This window comes from Balaenoptera ricei, chromosome 16 (genome assembly GCF_028023285.1).
Source record: "Balaenoptera ricei isolate mBalRic1 chromosome 16, mBalRic1.hap2, whole genome shotgun sequence".
NCBI classification, from domain to species: Eukaryota; Metazoa; Chordata; class Mammalia; order Artiodactyla; family Balaenopteridae; genus Balaenoptera; species Balaenoptera ricei.
Genome location: NC_082654.1, coordinates 17,673,642 through 17,695,916, shown reverse-complemented (window position 1 = coordinate 17,695,916; position 22,275 = coordinate 17,673,642). Strand labels below are relative to the sequence as shown.

Below are 22,275 nucleotides of genomic sequence, written 5' to 3'. Positions count from 1 at the left end.
ACCATGTTTAAAAGAAGAGAAAGAACTGTGAGGTGATGTGGTCATCCACTAAGACATACCAAAGCCCAGTCCAGCTTGGAAGCCCATTAGCCAATAGGAGCAGGATGGGAAGAGTCAACTTTCACAATGGGAGAGCCACTTCAGCTCTCAGAAGCTCTAGTCTGCAAGCCATAGAGTGTAACTCTAAAGCTCATAAAGTGTGCCCATTAAGTGGATGAAATAATGACCAATAGGGTAGTGATTTAATCACCATAACTTGCACTTGTCTCTTACCTTCCTGCCATCTCTGAGCCTTTTGGGCAGAAGTAGGGTGTAACAGAAACAGAATTGACCTTTTTGTCAGAAGACTAGGAGCTGATTCTTGGCCACCCTTGTGACCTCAGATGAGTCATTAACCTCTCTGAGCCTTAGTCTTCTCACGTCTAAAGCGGGCTATTGATACCAAGTTTCCAGCGTTATTGAATGGGCTCAAGAAAGCATTCCCAGGTATGGAAAAGCACACAGTACCTGATGTCCAGTTGCCACACGAAGCATGTGTGTTCACACTCATCGTACTTCTAACACCTCTTCCACCATTGATCTTACTATGTGTTAAGCTAACTATGTGTCTGCTACTTCAGTTCACACAGACCAGAACCCTAGAATCCTATACAGCAGTCAATTCCAGAGGCACAAACCCACCTATAAACTATCCTGTGCTATCCCCATTCCTCTTCCAAGATACTAACCCCGGGAAGTCTTAGAAAAGGATGATGCTTGGACACACCTCGACTCAGCTGAGGGTGTGCTTGGAAGGTGCTTAGGCCTCAAACCATCTCAGTGTTGCAAGTGGTAACCCTGGTGCCTGAAAAGAGACAGTCGATTGGAAAGAAAACTTGTAGCCATAGGACTGAGTGATTGGAAAAGAGGACCAAGAGGGATCTTCAGAGTGTGAATTCAGATTTTTTTCCCCTAGGCCTGAAATGTCTTCCAGTGGTGCCCTACCCTTGGGTTAAGGCACAGTATCGTGGCCAGTATCGAACATCTTACCTGGCATTGGCAGCAGAGAGCTAGTGGATGTGACGACACGAAGCAGTAAGAAGAGCTCTGCCAACGTGACGAGGCACCATAACCCAAGAGGAGCTACTGGCATAAATCATAGGATGTTAGAGCTGAGAGGAAGGGCCCTTAGAAATCTACCCAGCTCCCACACTTGGCAAAAGAAGACAACTAAGTCTCAGAGGCACTGAGTGACTTGACTGAGGCAAGGCAATGAGTAGCAGCAGAGCTTGGTACCTAATGCACCTGCCATTGGGTCCTGAGGCCATGGAGCCCGGAATTCAAACATTTTGATGTGGAGGGTGTTGGAGAAGGTATCTCAAAAAGGAGGCCGAGTGTTCAGGTCTGGAGTTGAGGGTACCAGAGGAGCAGCTCAGGAGCTATTTGGTTGGGGAGAGAGAAGGGGAAATAGGCTTTGAGGCAGAGGCACAAAGGCTAGAAGAATTTCCTCTGCTTCTCCGTTTTGTCAAAGGCCCTTCGCATAGGTATATTCTATTTCAGCCGAAACTTCAGATGCCAGAAAAAGATGGTGGGACATCTGTGACCCAGGCCTGCCTCTGCCACTGACTATCCGGGGGCTTTCCAGGACCACAACTCTCCTCTCTGCACCTTGGTCTGTTCACGACACATGAGATAGGAGTAAAGTAGGTGAACCCTGGAGGCCCGTGGTTCTGACCAGTCTCCACGTTTAAGTCCAAGTCAGGCTTAGGGTGGCGAATTAATGAACAACTTTACGGGAGCATATTTAGAAATAAGTTTGGGGTGATCATTTTAAGTTCTACTGTTTGTTTGTTTTTTTTATGCACTTATTCAAGTGATACATTTGACCTGATTAATAGAAAGTGCACCAGCCTAATGTACAATATTAGGAGATAATTGCAATGGATGAAAGTTCCTTGAGTCAATTAACTCTTATTACCTGGAAACCATTTATAAGAGGCAATAAATTATTGGGACAACACAATTAGCTGTCCCACAATAAAACGGGTCTCACATGTGTGCCTGTAGGCACCCCAACTCCCCACCCCGCGAGGACCTGTCAAGTTAAAGGGTACGTGTTTGAGGGGATTGCTGTGCCCTTTTGTGTTTACAGGAGTGTGTTAACAGGCAGCAGGGCTGACATATCCCAGGCTAGCCCTGAGCAATGAAATAAGCTTTCCACGCCTGGGAACAATGATGCCTGTGTCACAGCCAGTCAATGGCTGTTTCAGTGCCTTGTACCTAATAGACTCACCAAACGTTGGCCAATCTGCTGAGTGATATTTGAGGTTGGATCTTGTGAATCTGTTTAAAGACCGTTTCTAACACTCCCACCCTCGAATTTAAAAATTGAAATTGCTTAATATTTAGAAAGAGTTTCTTTTTCTCCCCCATCAAACTACAGGTTCTATATAGTGTGGACAGAGTTGGGACCAAAGGAAAGTTTTATATAAGGATACTAGAAGGTACCACTACAGTAGCAAATAAGCGTCTAAGGGCCACATTCATCTCTTACATTTGCTTTCAATCTGTGGAAGAATATTGGCTTGTCCCTAAGCTGGCCCAAACTTAGTTCAATGTGTCTTAGAACTGTAGGATCCAGGGTCCCTTTCTACTGAATCTTCACACTATTTGCTTATTAAGTAAAGAGAACTACTCTTTACTTAATTTACTTTACTAGAATTCTTTCACAGTGATCTGAAATAACCTGACATTTGCTTTGACCAACCTAGTGTTTCTATCACCTGAAGCATTTTTCCCTCCACTGTTGCATTACAAGCAGGATTCAAATTCCTAACAGCAGGGGGGAAAAAAACCTCAACAAATCCCAGAGTACAACAATGTTAATGATCAACGTTTTATTTTTTACCGTGTTGACTGTTTCAACCACAAGCTTAAAGAATTATCAAGGCCAACTGCATTAGTCCAAATAAGCTGGAAATAATAGACTGACCAGAACCAGTGCTAAGAAGGCAAATTTATAAGTCGAGTAATTGGAAACATAATAAAGAAGGAAACAAGTTACCGTAGAACCCAGGTCTTCCTCCTGTGTGTGTGTCCACATTTGTGGGGTTTTTTTTTAATATCACCAGGTCACTTTATGATAGTCTATCTGTGACTTCTTCAACGATGATAAATGTGCGATCTGATCTTTTAGAAGAATAAACAGTTCCTTGTTAATTAATTTATACAGCTGTCAGTGAAGCTTTTTCTCTCTTTGCACTCTAAGTGTTTCCCTGCCATAGATTTTCTTGCCGTTCCTGGCAAACCTCCAGTGAGAGCCTGGGATTTATTAGGCTGACTTGGTGCAAAGTCTATTGATTGTGGCCCCGAGGGTAATAACTAAATAGAGCCAGAGCAACAAGTCAATAAGAGCATTGTTGCTGCAGCCGGCATTCGCTCGAGGAGTGAGATTGTTTTACAGCAGCCGAGGGTAATCAGGACAGATCGGCGTGTTCAGCACGTGCCGCGTGCACCGTGTTAGAGCCGAGGACTGTCTGAGAGCTTCAGCGGGATCGGGAGAATCGGGGTGGGGTCCTGGGATTATGAACCCTGTGAACTCCTCCATTACAGCTTAAAGGTTTCAACTTTAGTTTTTAACATCTGCTGCAACCTTGGGGAGCCCAGGGGCAGGGCTGGGGCAAGGGAGTACAGACACGGGCCCTGGGCCTCAGCGCTAAGCGCTCTCTTCTGGGCCGGGTCCCAGAAACAAGACGGTTAGGAGCTAAGAGACGCTCTCACAGCTGCTGTCTGTCGTGCATCCGTCCGTCCATCCATCCATCCATCCATCCATTCATCCGTCCGCCCATCTGTGTGAGGTGCTAGCCAGTGGCACCATCCCCGGCTTCTCATAGCCCAGAATATGTTCAACATCAGCCATCCAAACGGAGCTGTTATTACCCCGGAGGAAGTCATATCATTGTCATTTCTCGCTTCCAGATCTTGAGTTGCACTGACTTAATATTTAAAACCATTTTCTTAAGGCTTGCTTCGAAAGAAAGACCAATCGTGTCTTTCAAAGCTGTTCTTTCCTCACTCGTAGAAGTTCACAACTCTGACTTTCACATACCTGATGACTGGTTTTTTAATCAAAGTCCACGTCGATGGCTGTCTGTCTTTTGCCTTTTGAAGAGTCCTTGCCATGTCTCATGGTAGAAACCTGTTTCTGTGCACGGAGGACTGGAAAGTCAGGAGCCAGCTTCCCGGATGTGGCTGGTGCTAACCAGTCTCCCATCCTCCCAGACTCATCTTGTCCCAGTGGTGTTGGGATAACTGGGGTGGATTTCTTAGGCCCATCGGGGAAAGTTCCAGGACACTGGCCCGCAATCCAGGACTAAATCGATCGCTGACGAATAAGTGCCTTCTCTTCCTGTGGGAGGCTGGAGACAGCCACGGGGCAGCCCTTCATTACACAGAAGTTTGTCCTTTGAGTCTTGGACATAGAGTAGTGTGGAGAGAAAGGCAATCTCTGGGGCTATAAAAGTAAAAAAAAAAACATGACTTCACCAAAAGGATTTTATTCTGAATGTAAAATCTGCGTCGTAAGACACCTTCCCCGGTAGTCCTTGGTGATTATTGCATTTCAGTTCCATGCCTGACATTCATCAGTCAGAGACAAAACTCACTTGCTGGCAAGGGGACCATTTTGGCCCCAAGGTCATGAGCGCACTGGGATTTCTACCCAGTTCCCACAGGTCTCAGTTTTCTGGACATTGTGGCATTTGTCTTCTGGCCCCTTCCCAAGGAAGTGCTAAAGTTAGATTTTACCTGTATTGTCATGTAACTTACAGAAAGAAAGTTGATAGAAAGAAACAAATAGAAAGTATTGATAGCAGGTCCCATAATAGCCTTGTTACTCACACTGCAATAGGAGAGTTACCTTTTAGATCTGACTTGGAATTACCAGTTACCTGGATAAGCACCACCTCATTTTTAACTAATACCAAGGCCATCAGTTCCAAGTTGTTGGATTGAAGAACCACGGAATGGCTCCAGGAAGGCAGGCAGCTCTGAGAAGCTGTTTAGGTTCTGCTGCTGAAGCCAAGAGCAGTTCTTACCCTCATTCGTCCTCTCGATGAGGGATGGTCATGGGTGTGAGCTATCCCCAAATGTGCCTGCATGAACTAGTTACGTACAAATAACCCCAAACCCTCGTGTGACTCAATCCAGATGGAAGACAAATCTTTCATGGAATCGTCTATTTTTAAACAACTTTCATTATTCTCTACCGAACTGAGTTTTTTTTCTGTTCATTCCTATTTTACTGAAATAATCCTTGGCAAATCTATGGCACAAAGTAAAACTTGGGAGGGTCTTTAAAAATTACTTGCAGTACGACTTATGTTAATGAAAAGTTAAGAAGCAGGAGCAATTCCATCAGGTAGCAGTCTTTCTGAAAAAAAAATTTTTTTTTGAGAGTTTAGTCAATCCTAACATACAACTTCTGAGCAAAGCTAAACCGCTACTTCCTCCCCTGGGAGACGTAAGTGACTTGCTCATCAGACATTCTTTGGTCTGAATGAAGAAATTTCTGTCCAGTCTGCTTAGGTTCAGTCCTGTGATACGAGCAGTTTTTGACATATCAGGATGACCTAAGAGCTGAGAAGCTTTGGCACAGGAAAGAAATATGCAAGAGAAGTTAAGGAGCTGAGGGGAAAAAAAATAATGATAATCTAAGTTGATTTGTAGAACACTTTCAGATTCTCAAAGATGTTTTTGTTTGGGCAGTTGTGGAACCCTCACATTTGCCTTATCACAACTTAAAGAGGGAAAACAGCAAAGAGTACACACATTTGCAGTTTGTTTGGATGGCTGTACCAATATCTCATCTCAAGGTTTTCAAGAGTGGAGGCCAGATTTTTGTCGGTATTATGTGCTCTTCTCAGTGTCAGGGGTAATCAGAATCATCTCGGATGGACTAAAGCAGGGGATAAACAGCTGAAACTAATCGATTTGTGTATTTGCTAGATGCTGAGAAGTCACAAGGAGTCATGGTGAGCTCGTAAAACAGTGGCTGCCGGGTTTACCTTTTTAAGGGGAGACTGGATTTTGACACAGAGACAAGCATGGCAGGAGTATTACAGTCGTGAAATGACCAGTGATTTTTCCAAGTCTATTGTGAATACATCTTCATAAGAGAGAGTGTCCTCTTTTTGCCTCACAGGGCAGGTTATTGCAAAACACATACACTCCTGAGGTCAATAGGCCTATAAGCTGTAGTATACATTGGACTCATTTTCAGGAATTTCAGATAAGTTGGACTTGATTTTAGAGAATATCCCTTAGTCTGTTGGTATGTGCTCACCCACTTTTCAAAAAAAAAAGTGACCATCTAGGAAAATATTTTTCTCTGACAATCAAATCTTCTTCAGCAAACACAGCGTCCACTTTGCATCTTCTTTATGCGTCTTTATGAATCGTCTTCTTCAGCGTCCACTGTGCATCACTTTATGCTTTTGTGTTTCTTGCATTTTATGGTTTGGAATAATCTGAAAATAGGTATCGGAAGGATTACTCACCTAAACAGGTGAGATTAAAGAGAGAAAAATACCTATATTTCAGTGTTACTATGATGTAGAAGCTGTCATGCTCTTATGGCCACATTCCTCATTTATAATGGGCTGTGTTGCCAAGAGCTCCCTATTCTTCAGGTTTCTCGTGGACTATTTTTCTGTTACAAGCGATTTATTACTTTTGTGGTTCTGAATTGCTGATGTTAATTGTTTAATTCTAAACTTCCTTGTATGCCTGGCATTTCAATAATTGAGGATTTGGGTAACACCATGATCTTGGTGGAAAAGGAATTTAGCAGTTTCACCTATAGATTGCTCAAATGCATGTGCTTTATTTCAGAATGAAACTTCAAAACCTTTGAAAACAAAATGTTAAAGTCCATATCTCTCCTTTATTCCTAGTTGAGGTTTTCTATAATAGCCAACATTTACCAAGTATCATCCATGTCCCAGACACTAGATGAAAGCCCAATGTGTGTAGTCTCATTTAATTTTCTTGTTAACCGTATAAAGTACATACTGTTCACATTTTACAGATTAGGAAACAAAATACCAGTAAGGTTAGTTACTTTCTCAAAGCCACATGGCTAATGGAAAACAAGCTCCTTTGCTGGTCCACGGGCCAGCACGCTCTGACCTCTGCCCTCCCCTTCAGCTCACGTCCTTCCCATCATTCTCCTCTCTGAGCACAGTACCTTTCCCACCAGTGTGCCATGCAGATAAAGGACCTTTGCACACGCTGTGCCCCCTGCCTGGACTCTTTTTCCCATTCCCACCCTCCCCCTTACTTATTAACCCAGTGTATCCTTCAGATCCCAATTCAACATCATCACCACCTTCGGGATCACCAGGCCCCTGGATGACCTTGGTCCTATGGCAGCCACGGGGGAGGGCAGCCATCAAGCTTAAAGGCATGCAGTCCTTCCAGGTATTGGCAGGTACCCGGCTCAGCATCGGAACTGAGCCAACCTCTTCCCAGGCAGTCCTGAGCCAGTGACTGAGCACAGGGGAGGTCCTAGGACCAAGCCATTTCTGTCCAATGCGTGATTCGAAAATGGAGCCATCTTTGGCCCAGAGCCCCTGATTGGGTTGGCCGAGATTTGGTCACATCTGCAACATGGTCCGAGGCTCTACTTGTCTGTTCCTGCTTCTTCCCCACTTTGCTTTCATAGGTGTCAGATCTGCACGATGGTCTGAAGCCTTTCCCTGCCCGATCCTGCCTCCTTCCCTTTTTATCTTTCACAGGTGGTGCCCTCCACTAAACTTCTTTCACTCCTAACTCTGTTTCAGCATCTGCTTTCCTAAAAGTCCCAACTGACACAAATCCCCTCTTCTAGACTCTCCTACTTTCATATCTGCTCCTTTCTTAGCACTTCACGGTGTTGTGGTACTTACCGTTGGAAACTGTACACTGTGAGCATGTGACTGTTCGTTCAGGTCTGTAAGCTCCGTGAGGGTGCCCATGTTTGCATGCCCAGACCCAGGCCTTTTGCCTTTTACCCTGGAGTAGAGAGACCTGTGCTCTGGACTGGAGCCAGCTCACTCCCCATCACCCTACTCTGGGCTCGCTCAGCCCTGTGCGTCCAGGGCCGCTTCACTGACTGTAGCCAGTTGAGTGCCGAGACTGTCACAGCAGCGCTGGGAGTGGGACATTGAGACCTGGCGCTGCCTTGGAAAGCACACTGCAAAAGGAGGTAACGATGAGGCCTGGGTCAGGCCGGCCCCTGTGTGAAGGCCCTTTGGCATCTTTTTTCCTGCGTGAAGGTGCATGCGTGCCCTTTCTCCTTGAGGAGAAGATAGGACTTTAGCGTTTTCAAGGCCTTCTAAGTGAAAACATCTGTATCCGATTTTCCCCGTCGCCGGGTATTAGTGAAGGCTCACTAAAGAGCAGCTTATAGTTGACAAGACTCTCATCAGAAGGTTTCACTGCCATCAGTTGGCATTCCAGTGGGGCTGTTAGAGCTGGTGCCCTAGCCAGATGCCAGTCCGGGTAATCACATGTGGTCTCCCTAAAATTCCCTCCAGACTTCTCATCGGATGCGTATTCTTCATCTCTGCCCTGACCTGTGAGGCAATGTTTGCTGAGAGCCTTTCAGCTGCTGCCATAGTTCATTCCAAAAATGGATGCATTCCTGAAGGACCACTTGTCAGGGGGTGTTGTCGGGGGGGATTCCTGCTTGGGAGAGGGGCTGGCCTGATTAGATGGCCCCTAAGGCCACTTCCCCTTCCATTTCTGATTCTGTGGTTCAGTGCTTGTCACCCTCAAAAGATAGTGTGCACAGAACTGCTGAGAGCCTTGTAAATGAAAATACTGCTAGATCAAAAGGGTAGAACTTAGTAGGAAAGATGTTTAAATACACACACACACCAAACAAATCTGGATATCCCTGGGACCCAGAAACAGTCACAGTTGTATTTTCACTCTCAAGTAGATTTTGAAGCCATAATTAACTGAAGACAAAAAAATACATATGTTGAATGAAAAGCGTGTAATCTTTGGGATAATTCTGATGTAATTAACACAGCAGAGCTGCATTAAGGCCAGTATGCAATGAGTGGAATTTTCCAACATTGATTAAGCTGGACTTGAAGAGAAGTGAGTCTTTGTCTGCCAAATGAAAACAACTTTGGGATATATAAATTCAGGTTGGAAATTGGTTTGAGTAAAGGGATATTTAAACCACAGCTGTTCAAGGGCTAAGACATATGAGTACGTGTGCACACGTGCGTGCGTGTGCACACACACACACACACACACACACACACCCTCTGCCTCCTCTAAAAACAAGTTAGCCAAAGGTGTACATTCCTTCTAAGTTCTCATGATCAACAGATGTAAATGTTCACGGTGTTCGGATGAATTATGGACCCTAATGAGATTTCAATACTGAGCAAACAATAAAAATTTATGCATTGCATAGTTGCTGTGGCCTTTGGCTCCAAGGCTAGTGTTCCACCCTTTCAACAGCTTCAGTAATATAATATCCAGCTGGCTTTGGAAGTAAGGAAAATTCGAGGGGTGAATTGAAATTGCGAGAAATTATTTGATGGATTACTTTGTCAGGGTAATGCATGGCCTTGGCATAATTACCGTGGCCACCTTAACCCTTGCGGCAGGTGGTGACAAAGGCCTGCAGGGTCTAGGTGCCAAGCGGGTCCTCACACGTGCTCCTCACTCACCCTCTCCCCAGTGTTCATGGGGTCCAGGCTCTCACGAACAAACGCCGAACAAGCACATTCCTGTCCTAGTGCGGCGAGCAATCAGGACAGCCGAAGGGCTGTGCTTTTTCCAAGAACTGTTGTCTGTGTCAGGGTGAGAAGAACCGAACAAAAGACAGACCGACCTTGAAATAAAGTGGTGCGAAGATGGGGAAAGATGATGGATATCTTTTAAAGCAATGCTTAGTTTAAACACAACGGCGGACGCAGGCACGTTAATTTCTCTCTCACTTTCTCTCTCTCTTTATCAATTCAGACCTTGAACTTCATGGTTGTCTGCCTTGTCCTTTATAATGTTCAAGTCTTAACATGTGATTAATAGCAGAATCCCCATGTGTACGTGTCAGAGACCACATCTGTAGCAAATCTGCCAGCATATTTCTTATGCTAGTTTCACTTTGGAACCATAAAGTGATTCCCGTTTTGTGAATGAGAATAAACCTATTATGCAGTGATATAGCTACACCCAGCATCCGCTCTTGGGGGAAAGAAGTTGGCCTATAGGCTAGGGCAGCTCACATTTCAGCGTTTGGAAGTGCTTGTCAGCGTGGCCTTAACAGTGAGAAATCGTGCCCACCCATTTCATGGTTTTATTATGATAGCGGAAATATATTTGCAGCATGTTGACAAACTCACTTGGAGTAAACAGGGTCGTCTTAATTGTAAGTCCTAAGGTTTTAATGCTAAATCGGGAGACAAGTCAGTGTTTCAGTTTGGCACGGCCAACCGCATGTTCCCCCAAAATAGCCTTTGACACTTTTTAAAGCAAGTCAGTGGTGTACTTAGGCTGTTCACAAAAGCCTTCATTCTTGTCTACAAATGGCAAACCTCCCCTTCATCCCAAGTGTGGCCAACTCAAGTGAGGTTGGAGAAAAATAGGCACGTCCCCTGTATTAAGGCATTTCTCCAACTCTTACTCTCATCAAAAAGGAAAGATTTTGAAGTATATGGGGAAAGCATGCCTAGGAAAGGCTATCTTGATTTTCATTTAACACACCCGCCCCCTGAGTTTTTTAAAGGTCTGTATTTCTGCATGGCTGAAAACATAGATTCCACCCTGGAGAGATCTCCAGGCTGTTCACGTTACACTCTGAAGCCATGTGTTTTCACATCGTGGCAAAACCCAAGATGTAGGCAGATCCCTTGACCCCTGTTGGCTTTGGGATTTTAGTCTTTTCATTGTTCTCCACTGTAAACTTATACAGCAAAAGACCTCTGCACCCTGAACATAAGCACAGCCAGTAATGTTTTCCCACAGATGCCAACCATGTAGCTGAGCAAGACCCAAGCGTGGTGGGAAAGGGGAAGGAAGGGGGCAGAGGTCCATGAGTGCTGCGGCTGGAAGTGAAGGGCTCTCCAGGTGCCCCAAGTGCCCTCCCAGAGGCAGCCACTTCCCTAGGAGGCTTTGTCAGCACAATGACCACAGGGGCCGATGCAGAGGAGCCCCTCTCCAACACAGGCAGCCCTAGAGCTTCTAAGACCCTGCTTAGCCATACAAGGGGGTGGTCACAAAAATAATAATACCAGCCCTTTACTTTTATGTTGGCTATGTGCTTATCACTTCATATGGTTTATCTCATTTAATCCTTACTAGAGCCCTGTATGGTAGGCATTATTATTATCCTGAGGCCCAGATTGGTAAGGACTTTGTCCAAGGTCACACAGCTAAAGAGTGGCAGAGAGCCAGGGTCCAACCTAGACAGTCCACTCCAAGGTGCACACTCTTTCCCTCATGCTTTGCCATTTTTCGTTCTTTGGAGGTTTCCTACTCTTGTCTTTCAGCATAACCTGATCCCAATTTTTCTGCCTTGTCACCCTCTCTTCCACTTATCAATATTTTAGCATTGGGTATAAGATGTTAGTATAAGTTACTGACTTCAGGTAATTCACTGTTCTCTTGATCCATTTTGCTTATAAAGTGCCAAAGCAGTTCCTACCGCTGTGCACGTGTGCAGTTTTGATAGCTGGGGTAAACAGACAACCGGGCTGCTGTGTCCCCCGGAGGTCACGGCCCGGCTGCCTTTCGAGGTTTCAAACATCCAAACATCCTCAGGATTGACACCTTTCCGTGAGTTCTCTCCCATGAACTCATCCTGCACACCTTTGTAAGTGTTCTTGGTCCTCAGTGACTTTCACTTTTGCTCTGTAAATATCTTCCAATGTCCAGATTGATGGATTCTGTAGATAAAATGCCCCAAATCCCTCCCTCTGCTTCCCCCTAAAACAGTGGTTCTCAAACTTTTAGGTCTCAGGATGCTTTTACTCTCTTAAAAATTATTGAGAGCCCCAAGAGTTCTTGTTTGTATGGGTTACATCTGTGAATATTTTTCATATCAGAAATTGGAACTGAGAAAAATTAAATATGTATGAATCCATTTGTAAATAATGATACTGAACTGATTATATATGAGCACATTTTATGAAAAATGACTATATTTTCTAAAACGAAATGAGTGAGAAGGGGGCATTGATTTACACTATTGCAAATCTCTTTAAAGTCTGACTTAATAGAGGACAGCTGGAGTCCAATGTGCTTCTGCATTAATCTGTTGTGATGTCACACATCTAGTAGCGTCTGGAAAACTCCACTGTACACTCATGAGAGAAGGAGAGTGGGAAAGGCAGATAACATCGTAGTATTACTATGAAAATAGATTTGATTTCATGGATCCCCTTAAAGGATCCCTGAGCCATATTTTGAGAACCATGCCCTAAAATATGGCTGATATTTACAAAACCACACTGATCTGAGTAAGGGAGGAACAAGTTCTTATGGAAAAGGCAGGTGGTGTCCTGGACTGCAAGTCAGCTTACCTTTCAGCAGTGTCTCCTATGCTCTTCTGGGCTCACAGGCACTTAGTTCTCTGCTCCTTTCCTCCAGATTTGTAGGCCGGGCCATGCCACACATGCTCCTTAGATGTCAGAATACTGGATCTTGTTTTCTACTAGACCATGAACTTCTTGAGGACACGAGCCAGGTCTATTTCATCTCATTCTCTAGTATCAAGCATATAATGCCTGGCACATGACAGGTGAATTTTGCAGAACTGGACAAGGGTCCACGATAAAGATATTTGCAAACAGTCCAGGCATATGAATATGTTGATTTTTTAAATGAAAACCCAGATATTACTCTTCTTTCTCTACATCATTCATCTCTTCATCAAATATTTATTGATACCTATAATATGCCAAACACTAGACTAGGTAATGGATACAACAAAGACCAAGGGAGACTTGAGCCTTGCTCTTACACAATTCCACTTCATAGAGGAGACAGTCAAGAAACAAATAATTACAGATTGAAAGAAATAAAGAGGCTGCCATCACCAAAAGGGGAGGCATGAGGTTGGGCTCCTTCAATCTGGAAGACTGACTTTACTACTTCACTGCTAGTATGCCATCTCCCTTGGAACCAAAATAGCCATTTGTTGGTCTATGGACTATTTAACAGCTTTATTGAGGTATCATTTGTATACCATGAAATTTACCCATTGGAAGCATACAGTTCAATGATTTATAGTAAGTTTATAGAACTGTGCAACCATCACCATGATCTATTTATAAAACATTTCTGTCAACCCAGTGTTGCCTCTTGCCTGTTTGCATTGAGTCAATCCTGGCTCCTACTCCCAGCCCCAAGCAACCACTGATCTGTTTTCTAGGAGTTTCATATAAATAGAATCATACAACATGTAGTCTTTTATATCTAGCTTCTTTTGCTTAGCATAATGTCTTTGAGGTTTATTCATACTGCAGCATGTATCAGTAGATTGTTACTTTTTTTTTTCAATTGGGGTATAGTTGCTTTACAATGTTGTGCTAGTTTCCGCTGTACAGAGAAGTGAATCAGCTATATGCATACATATATCCCCTCTTTTTTTGATTTCCTTCCCATTTAGGTCACCACAGAGCACTGAGTAGAGTTCCCTGTGCTATACAACAGGTTCTCATTAGTTATCTATTTTATACATAGTAGTGTATATATGTCAATCCCAATCTCCCAATTACTTTTTTTTAATATAAATTTATTTATTTATTTTTATTTTTGGCTGCCTCGGGCCTTTGTTGCTGCGCGCAGGCTTTTCTCTAGTTGCGGCGAGCAGGGGCTACTCTTCGTTGCTGTGCACGGGCTTCTCATTGGGTGGCTTCTCTTGTTTCAGAGCACGGGCTCTAGGTGCACGGGCTTCAGTAGTCATGGCACGTGGGCTCAGTAGTTGTGGCTCATGGGCTCTAGAGCTTAGGCTCAGTAGTTGTGGCGCAGAGGCTTAGTTGCTCTGCAGCATGTGGGATCTTGCTGGACCAGGGCTCAAACCCATGTCCACTGCATTGGCAGGTGGATTCTTAACCACTGCACCACCAGGGAAGCCCTCCCAATTACTTTTTATTGCTGAGTAGCATTCCACTGTAAGGCTGAACCACGTTTTGTTTATCCATTCACCAGTTGGTGGACACTTAGATTGTTTCAAGTTGTGGGCTATTATAAATATGCTGCTGTGAACATTTGCATACAAATTTTGCATAGACATATGTTTTCATTTCTCTTGGGTAGATACATAAGGGTAGAATTGTTGAGTCATATGGTATGTATATGTTTAACTTTTTTTTTTAACTGCCAAACTTTTCTAAAGTAGATGTACCATTTTACATTCCCCCCAGTAATGTTTGAGGACTGCGTGTCCTTGGTATTCTTTGGATTAGGCTTTTTGATTAGAGACATTTAGTGGGTGTGCCGTGCTATCTCATTTTTATTTGCATTTTCCTAATGACTAATGAAAGTGATCATTTTTTTCATATGCTCATTAGCCATTTGTAGTCTTTGGTGAAATGTCTATTCAGCTTTTTTTTTTTTTTTTTTTTACTTATTTATTTTTGGCTGTGTTGGGTCTTCGTTGATACACCAGGCTTTCTCTAGTTATGGAGAGCGGGGGCTACTCTTCATTGCGGTGCACAGGCTTCTCATCGTGGTGGCTTCTCTTGTTGCAGAGCATGGGCTCTAGGCACATGGGCTTCAGTAGTTGTGGCATGCGGGCTCAGTAGTTGTGGCTTGCGGGCTCTAGGGCGCAGGCTCAGTAATTGTGGCACATGGGCTTAGTTGCTCCGCAGCACGTGGGATCTTCCTGGACCAGGGGTCAAACCTGTGTCCTCTGCATTGGCAGGCAGACTCCCAACCACTGCACCACCAGGGAAGTTCTATTCAGCTCTTTTTTAATTTTATAATTTTGTAATTGGGTTATTTGTCTTCTTAGTGTTGAATTTTGAGTTTTTATTTTTATGCTCCTGGCGAGTAGTCTTTTATTGGATATATGATTTGCAAATATTTTCCCCCAGGCTATGGCTTGTCTTTTTACTTTCTTAATGGTGAATTTTGAAAAGTAAAAGCTTTTAATTTTGGTAAAGTCAATTTATCAATTTTTTATTTTATGGATTGTGCTTTTAGTGTTTTACCTAAGAAATCTTTGCCTATCCCAAGGTCACAAAGACTTTCTTCCAAAAGTTTTATAGTTTTAGCTCTTATATTCAGGTCTATGTTCTATTTTGAATTTTTGCACATAGTGTGAGATAATGGTCTAAGTTTTTTGTTTTTTGTTTTTATATGGGTATTTAATTCTCCTAGCACCATTGAATTACCTTGGATCTTTTGTCAAAAATGAATTGGTCATAAATGTAAACGTTTATTTTTGGAATTTCTATTTTGTCCCATTGATCTATATATCTGTCCTTATGCCAGTACTATACTATCTTGATTACTGTGGCTTTATAGTAAGTTTACAATCAGGTGATGTAAGTCCTCCAATTTATTATTTTTCAAAATTGTTTTGGCCACTCTAGTTCTTTCCATTTACATATACATTTAATTTATTTTTCAATTTCCACGAAAAGAGTCTGCTAATATTTTGATATGAACTGCTTTGAATTGCCATCTTAACAATATTGATTTTTCCAACTCATGAACATGGACTTGTTCTCCATTTATTTAGATCTTTAATTTTTCTCAGCAATGTGTGGTAGATTTCAGCATACAGGTCTTATTTTGTTAAACTTACTCCTAAGTTCTATATTCTTTTTGATTTTATTTGAATTAAATTTTCTTAATTTTATTTGCATACTGTTCACTGCTAGTATGTAGAAACACAATTGATTTTTGTATGTTGATCTTGTATCTTGCAACCTTGCTAAATTCATTTATTAGTTCCAGTAGCTTTTTTGTAGATCCCTTAGGATTTTCTACGTACAGAATCATGTCATCGGTAATGAAGGTAATTTTACTTCTTCCTTTATAATCAGGATGCTTTTTATTTCTTTCTTATGCCTGGTTGCATTGGCTGCAACCTCCAGTACCAGGTTGAATAGGAGTAGTAAGAGCAGATCTTCTTTCCTCTTTCCCTGTCTTAAGGGGAAATCATTCAGTCTTTCATCATTAAGTATGCTATTAGCTATTGGTTTTTCATGAAGGCCCTTTATCAGGTTGAAGAAGTTCCCTGTTATTCCAGTTTGTTGAGAGTTCCTTTCATGAATAGGTATTGGATTTTGCCAAATGTTTTTTCTGTGTCTAATAAGATGATCATGTGTTTTTGTCCTTTATGCTATTAATGCAGTATATTACATTAATTGATTTTCATATGTTAAACCAACCTTGCATTACTGGGATAAATCCCACTTGGTCATGGTGTTTAATCCTTTTAATATGTTGCTGGACTCACTTTGATAATATTTATAAAGGATGTTGGTGTCTTATGTTCATGTTGGGCATTTCTTGTGATGTCTTTAGCTTCTGTAGCAGGGTAATACTGACCTCATAGATGAGTTGGGAAGTGTTCTCTCCTCCCTTATTTTCTAAGAGAGTTTACATAGGATAAGTATTATTTTTTTGTGGTTATTTTTGTGTTTTTTTATGCTAAGTGTAATTTTTTTCTTTAAATATGTGGTAGGATTCATTATTTAAGCCATACGATGCTGGGCTTTTCTTTGTGAGTTTTTAAATTACTAATCCAATTTATTTCCTTGTCATAGGTCTATTCAGATTTTCTATGTCTCCTTAAGTCATGGTTTATAGTGTGTTTATTTCTGGGAATTTGTACATTTCACCTAAATTGTCTAATTTTTGGTATAAAATTGTTCCAGATATTTCCTTATAGTCCTTTCAGTTTTTATTAAGTCAGTAGTGATGTTCCTCTTTCATTCTTGATATTGGTAATCATGTCTTCTTCCTTTTTTTGGTCATTCTAGCTAAAAGTTTATCAGTTTTGTTGATCTTTTCAAGGAGCCAACTTTTGATTTCATTTATTTTCAGCTTCCTGTCTCATTGATTTCTGCTCTAACCCTTAGTCCTTTTTTTCTGCTTGTATTGGGCTTAATTTGCTCTTTTTCTAATTTCTTAATGTGGTGGCTTAGATAATTAATTTGAAACTTTTTTTTTCCAAATTAGGCAAATGAATTTTTTACTAAGTTCTGCTTTGTTACATCCCACAAATATTGATTGTTATTGTTTTGTTTTCATTCATTTCAAAACACTTTATAATTCCCATTGTAATTTCTTGTTTGACTCATGAATTCCTTAGAAGTGTCTTACTTAATTTTCTAATATTTGGGGATTTCCCAAATTACTTTCTTTTGTTGTGGATTTCTAATTTAGTCCTATTGTGATTGCAGAACATACTTTTTATGACTTAAATTCTTTTTAATTTGTTGAGACTTGTTTTATGGCCTATATATGGTCTATCCTGGGGGATAGTCCATGTAATTTTTAAAAGAATATATACTCTGCTGTCATCAAGTGAGTTGTTCTATAAATGTTAATTAGGTCAAGTTGGCTGATAGTGTTGAAGTCTTCTATATCTTCACTGATTTTCTGTCTAGTTATTCTGTCAGTTTTTCAAGAGCAAAGTATTGAGATCTCCAAGTATAATTATTGAACTCTCTATTTCTCTTTTCTTCAATCAGTTTTTGCTTCATGTATTTCAGGACTTGGTTGTTAGGTATTTATAGGTTTATAATTGCCATATCTTCTTGATACACTGACCCTATTATATTTATGAAATGACCCTCTTTTTCTCTAGGAATGTTTCTTGTCCTAAAGTCCATTTTTCTGATATTAATATAGACATTCCAATGCTCTTAAGTTTACTATTTGCATGGTATATATATTTCCTTCTTTTAACTTTCAACCTATATGTGCTTTTAAATCTAAAGTGTGTCTCTTTACACAGCATATGTTCTTGTAGACAGCATAAAGTTGGATCTTTTTTATCCAGTCTGACAATCTGCTGTTGACTGAATTATTTAGTCCAGTAACATTTGTATGATTTTTTATCTTGCTGGATTTATGTCTGCCATTTTGCTATTTGTTTTCTATATGCCTCATATCTTTTTTTTCCTCTGATTCTTCTTTTCTGCTTTCATTTTTTAAATAGATTTATTTTGTGTATACCATTTTAATTCATCTGCTGATTTCTTAACTACATTTTTTTTTTTTTGGCTGCATTAGGTGTTTGTTGCTCTGCACAGGCTTTCTCTAGTTGTGGAGAGCAGGGTCTACTCTTCGTTGCGGTGCACGGGCTTCTCACTGCGGTGGCTTCTTTTGTTGCGGAGCACAGGCTCTAGGCACACGGGCTTCAGTAGTTGCGGTACGTGGGCTCAGTAGCTGTGGCACGCAGGCCCTAGAGCGCAGGCTCAGTAGTTGTGGCGCACAAGCTTAGTTGCTCCACGGCATGTGGGATCTTCCCGGACCAGGGATAAAACCCGTGTCCCCTGCATTGGCAGGCAGATTCTTAACCACTGCGCCATCAGGGAAGTCCCTTAACTACATTTTTTATTGTTATTTTCTTACTCTTTGCTCCTAGGAATTGCAATATATCTTCTACCTTTTCACAATCTACTTTAGCTTACTACTGACTTAGTTCTAATAAAATATAGCAAGTTTATTCCAATATGGCCATTTTTCCCCTCTTCCTTTGTACTATGATTGTCAAATCTGTATATATTATAAACCAAACAATACTGATGGTTGTCCTTATAATTATTGCTTATGCAATCTTTATGTTCTTTAAAGAAATTAAGGGAAGAAAAGAGAAAATATATATACAGTCTTCTATATTTACCCACATATTTACCATTTCCAGTGTTCTTCATTTCTTTCTCTGGATATGAGTTACCCTGTGGTGTCATTTCCTTTCAGCCTGAAGGACTTCATTTAGTATATCTTGTAAGGCTAACAAAAAATTCCCTCATTATTTATCTAGAAATGTCTTTATGTCACCCTCATTTGTGATTAATGCTATTGCTAGATACGGGATTCTTGGTAGACAGGTTACTCCCACACCCACATTTTTACCACTTTGAATATGTTCATCTGTCTTCTCCCTCCATTGTTTCTGGTGAGAATTCAGCTATCAATCATAATGTTGTTTGCTTGTACATAACGAGTTATTTTTGTCTTGCTGCTTTCAAGATTTTCTCTTTCAGCCATTACTTCTTCAAATATATTTTTCTGCCACCTTCTCTCTCCCTTCTCCTTCTCCTTCCCTCTCCCTCTCCCACTGCACATGTGTTGATATTCTTGCTCTTGTCACACAGGTCTCTGAGGCTCTGCTCATTTTTCTTCAATTTTTTTTTGTCTTTCTCATCTTCAGATTGGATGATTTCTATGGGCAAATGTTCTAGTTCACTGATTCCTGTTCATTTAATTTATGGTATTTTTCAACTCTAGAATTTTTATAGTTCCTCTTTCTCTATTGAGATTCCCTATCTGTTGAAGCATTGTCATCATAATTTCTTTTAATTCTTTAAATACAGCTTCCTTTAAGACTTTGACTAAGTTACACTAGCTGCTTTGAAGTCCTTGTCTGCTAAACCAACATCAAAGTCACTCAGAATCAGTTTGTATTGACTGCTTTTTTTCCCCCTTGAATATAGATCATCCTTTTTCATTTTTCTTTTCTTTTTGTCATGTCATAATTTTTTGTTTAAAACTAAACATTTTAGATGATATATTGTAACAACTCAGGGTTCTGATAGTTTTAAGTAGCTTGCCTGAACATAATCTGCAGGATCTATCTCCCCAAGCAGTCTGCTTGGTTGTTGCTTTTTTTTTTTTTTTTTTTAATATTTTTATTTTATGAGCCTGGCTTCCTAGGGGTTGCCCCTTTGCACACATAGCTTAGTGGCCAGCCAATGGTTGAGCAAAGATTGTGCTCAAAAACCTTGAACCCATAAGGCTTCCATCCTCTGCCAAGCGATCTGTATGTGGGTTGAAGAGAACATTCAAAGTTCAGCCAGTTCTCAAGCCTGCCTTGGCTTTGACTTTTCACTGGGGTCTCCCAGGTCTCCCCAGCATATACACATACTTTCCCAATCAACAAAAGATGTGTGGAGAGCTTATCTGGCACATCTATGGCTCTCTCATTTCCAGAATCTCCCCATCACATTTTTGGTTGATCTGTCACTCATCCCAACCAGGACTGCCACCTCAGGCTAGCAAAACTGTGCTGTTTCCCCCATTCATTTTCCTACAGAGTTTGCTACTTTTATTGGCAATGCCACTGGCTTTTGCTTTCTACTCCAGATCAAGTCAGCCTCCTCTGGCAGTCCTGCCCTGATAACACCCATCTTCCTAGCCAACTAAGCCAGAGGGTGAGGTGGGGATCTTCTTACCCGAAGTTCTGTCAGCTTTCTATGAATAAACACTTCTCAGTTTGTGTTTTGCCTTCAGTGATTATCCAGAGCCCTGAAAGGATTGTTTTAACAATTGTTCAGTTTTAAACTTGTTTTGGGGGGAGTGAATTTGTTGACCTCTTCACTCGGAGCTGGAAGTCCCCTGTCGAAGAATTTTGCTAGTCTGTATAAAGTACGTAGGATGTGGTTGTAATGAAAGGCCTGATCCTTGACTCCTTGTGGATTTTGGCCCCTTACTTCCCAGAATTCCCAGCCCTCCTCCTCAAAGAGCTTCCAGTGGCTGAGGTTCCCTGAGATGGGTAATGACCAGCTCCACGAGCTTTCACTCCATTCGTTTCCCCGTCGGCAGTGTGACTGTCAAAATCGAATCTTTGCATGTGCTGACATCAGCTTCAAATCCAGGGCAGCACTTTGCCCATTGACTGACCCAAAGGCAACAGGTGGGACCTGTTTTTGGCAGAACCATTGAAGAAAAATGGCCTAGTCGTCAGCCTGTTTCATTTATCTCTATCATCTGGGAATACAATATAGATAGTATCAGACTCAACAAAAGGTACACTCTATTTTCAGTTTTTTGTCTAGACAGAGAAGACTAAGCACTTGGATATCTGAAATACCTACCACGAAAAATAAGAAAGATGGGCTCAGTGGAAGGCCAGAGGGGGTAGCACTGCTTGTTCGCTTTCTCTCCCTATATTCTTTTTTTTTTTTTAAAGAAAGAAGTTCAACCCCACCACCCACTCGTCAGGTGATTGGAGACTGTAGTTGTAAAAATGTGCTGCAGGCAGAAGTTCTGAAAAACCCCAGAAAGTGTTGAAAACATCTCTAAACAAGGTATTTTTCTCCTGCACCTTTCTTGCTAAAGGTCCCAATTGCTGCCAAGAAAACTAGTGAGAATGTTAGCTGCCGGATAAAAAATTTATGACAGTGTTTGGCAAAGGACTATCTCGCTGCTTGTTTTCTACATTTCCACAAGGCACTTGAAGGCAGCCTCTTTCTCCTTCTCCTCCCTCCTCCTCCTACACTTTGGGTACATATACCTCACTGATCACTGTTCTGGGTTTGTTCTCTAATAAAAGAGCAAACTCCTATAAAGTAGGATTAAACAATGTAACTTTTTTTCCCCTTCAGTAACCTCGGAAAATGTGAGGGAAGTGTTTTCAAATATGATGTGTTGCACAGAAGGGGAAAGAGATGCTGGCTTTGCTTGTTTAGAACAGGCCCATGTATAAGGAAAAAATTAAAAAGAACCTTTCGATTAATGACCGAAGACCCTTAGTGGCGGAAGGAATCTTAGAAATCCTCCAGTTCTTGCAAACCCCCGCCGCCAACACTTTGCAGACAAGGAAATGGGGACCCAGAAGGAGACAGTGTCCTGCCTAAGGCCACACAGGCCGAGCCCACCTGGGAGGAGAGCCTGGCCCTCACCTGGGTACCACGCTCTACCCGCCACATCACACCACAGCTCACGTCACGTTTGTTTGTTGGGGATCCCCCCAAGCCTGTGTACTTACAGTGTGTTTTATGAGCATTAGCATTCTAGGCTATTCTACTTTATGAAAATTAAAACATTTTCTTCCCCAAAACTCTTTTTAAAAAATCTAACGCGTTAAAAGTGAGTCAAGATAGGGCAACAATACTACTGAAATGGCACTGCCTGCCTGTGTCAATTAAACCTCCAGGCTGTGTCATTAAATGTTTACGTGAACCTTTCAAAAGGATAGGGGGCTGCGGGGAGGTGTTTAGAAAAAAAGTTTTGAAGCGAGTTTGAATGTTGATAGTGATAATTACATAGGTTGGTGATCACCCTGAAATATTTTGCCTGCCTGAGAAAGCAAAATCATCTGTCTCA

General features: G+C 41.7%; 1 protein-coding gene across 9 annotated transcripts in view; it reads left to right on the top strand.

Moving 5' to 3' along the window:
- Positions 1-22,275, top strand: part of VTI1A (vesicle transport through interaction with t-SNAREs 1A) — a 415,946-nt gene that overhangs the window by 311,711 nt on the left and 81,960 nt on the right. The window contains exon 9 of one of the 9 annotated variants that reach the window (XM_059899428.1): positions 21,140-21,210. The exons of the other annotated variants lie outside the window; for them this stretch is intronic. Within the exon in view, the coding sequence (XP_059755411.1) occupies positions 21,140-21,188 (49 nt within the window). The 3' untranslated portion in view covers positions 21,189-21,210. Of the gene's footprint in view, positions 1-21,139; positions 21,211-22,275 lie in introns of those variants that run through there. 9 annotated transcript variants of the gene reach the window in all.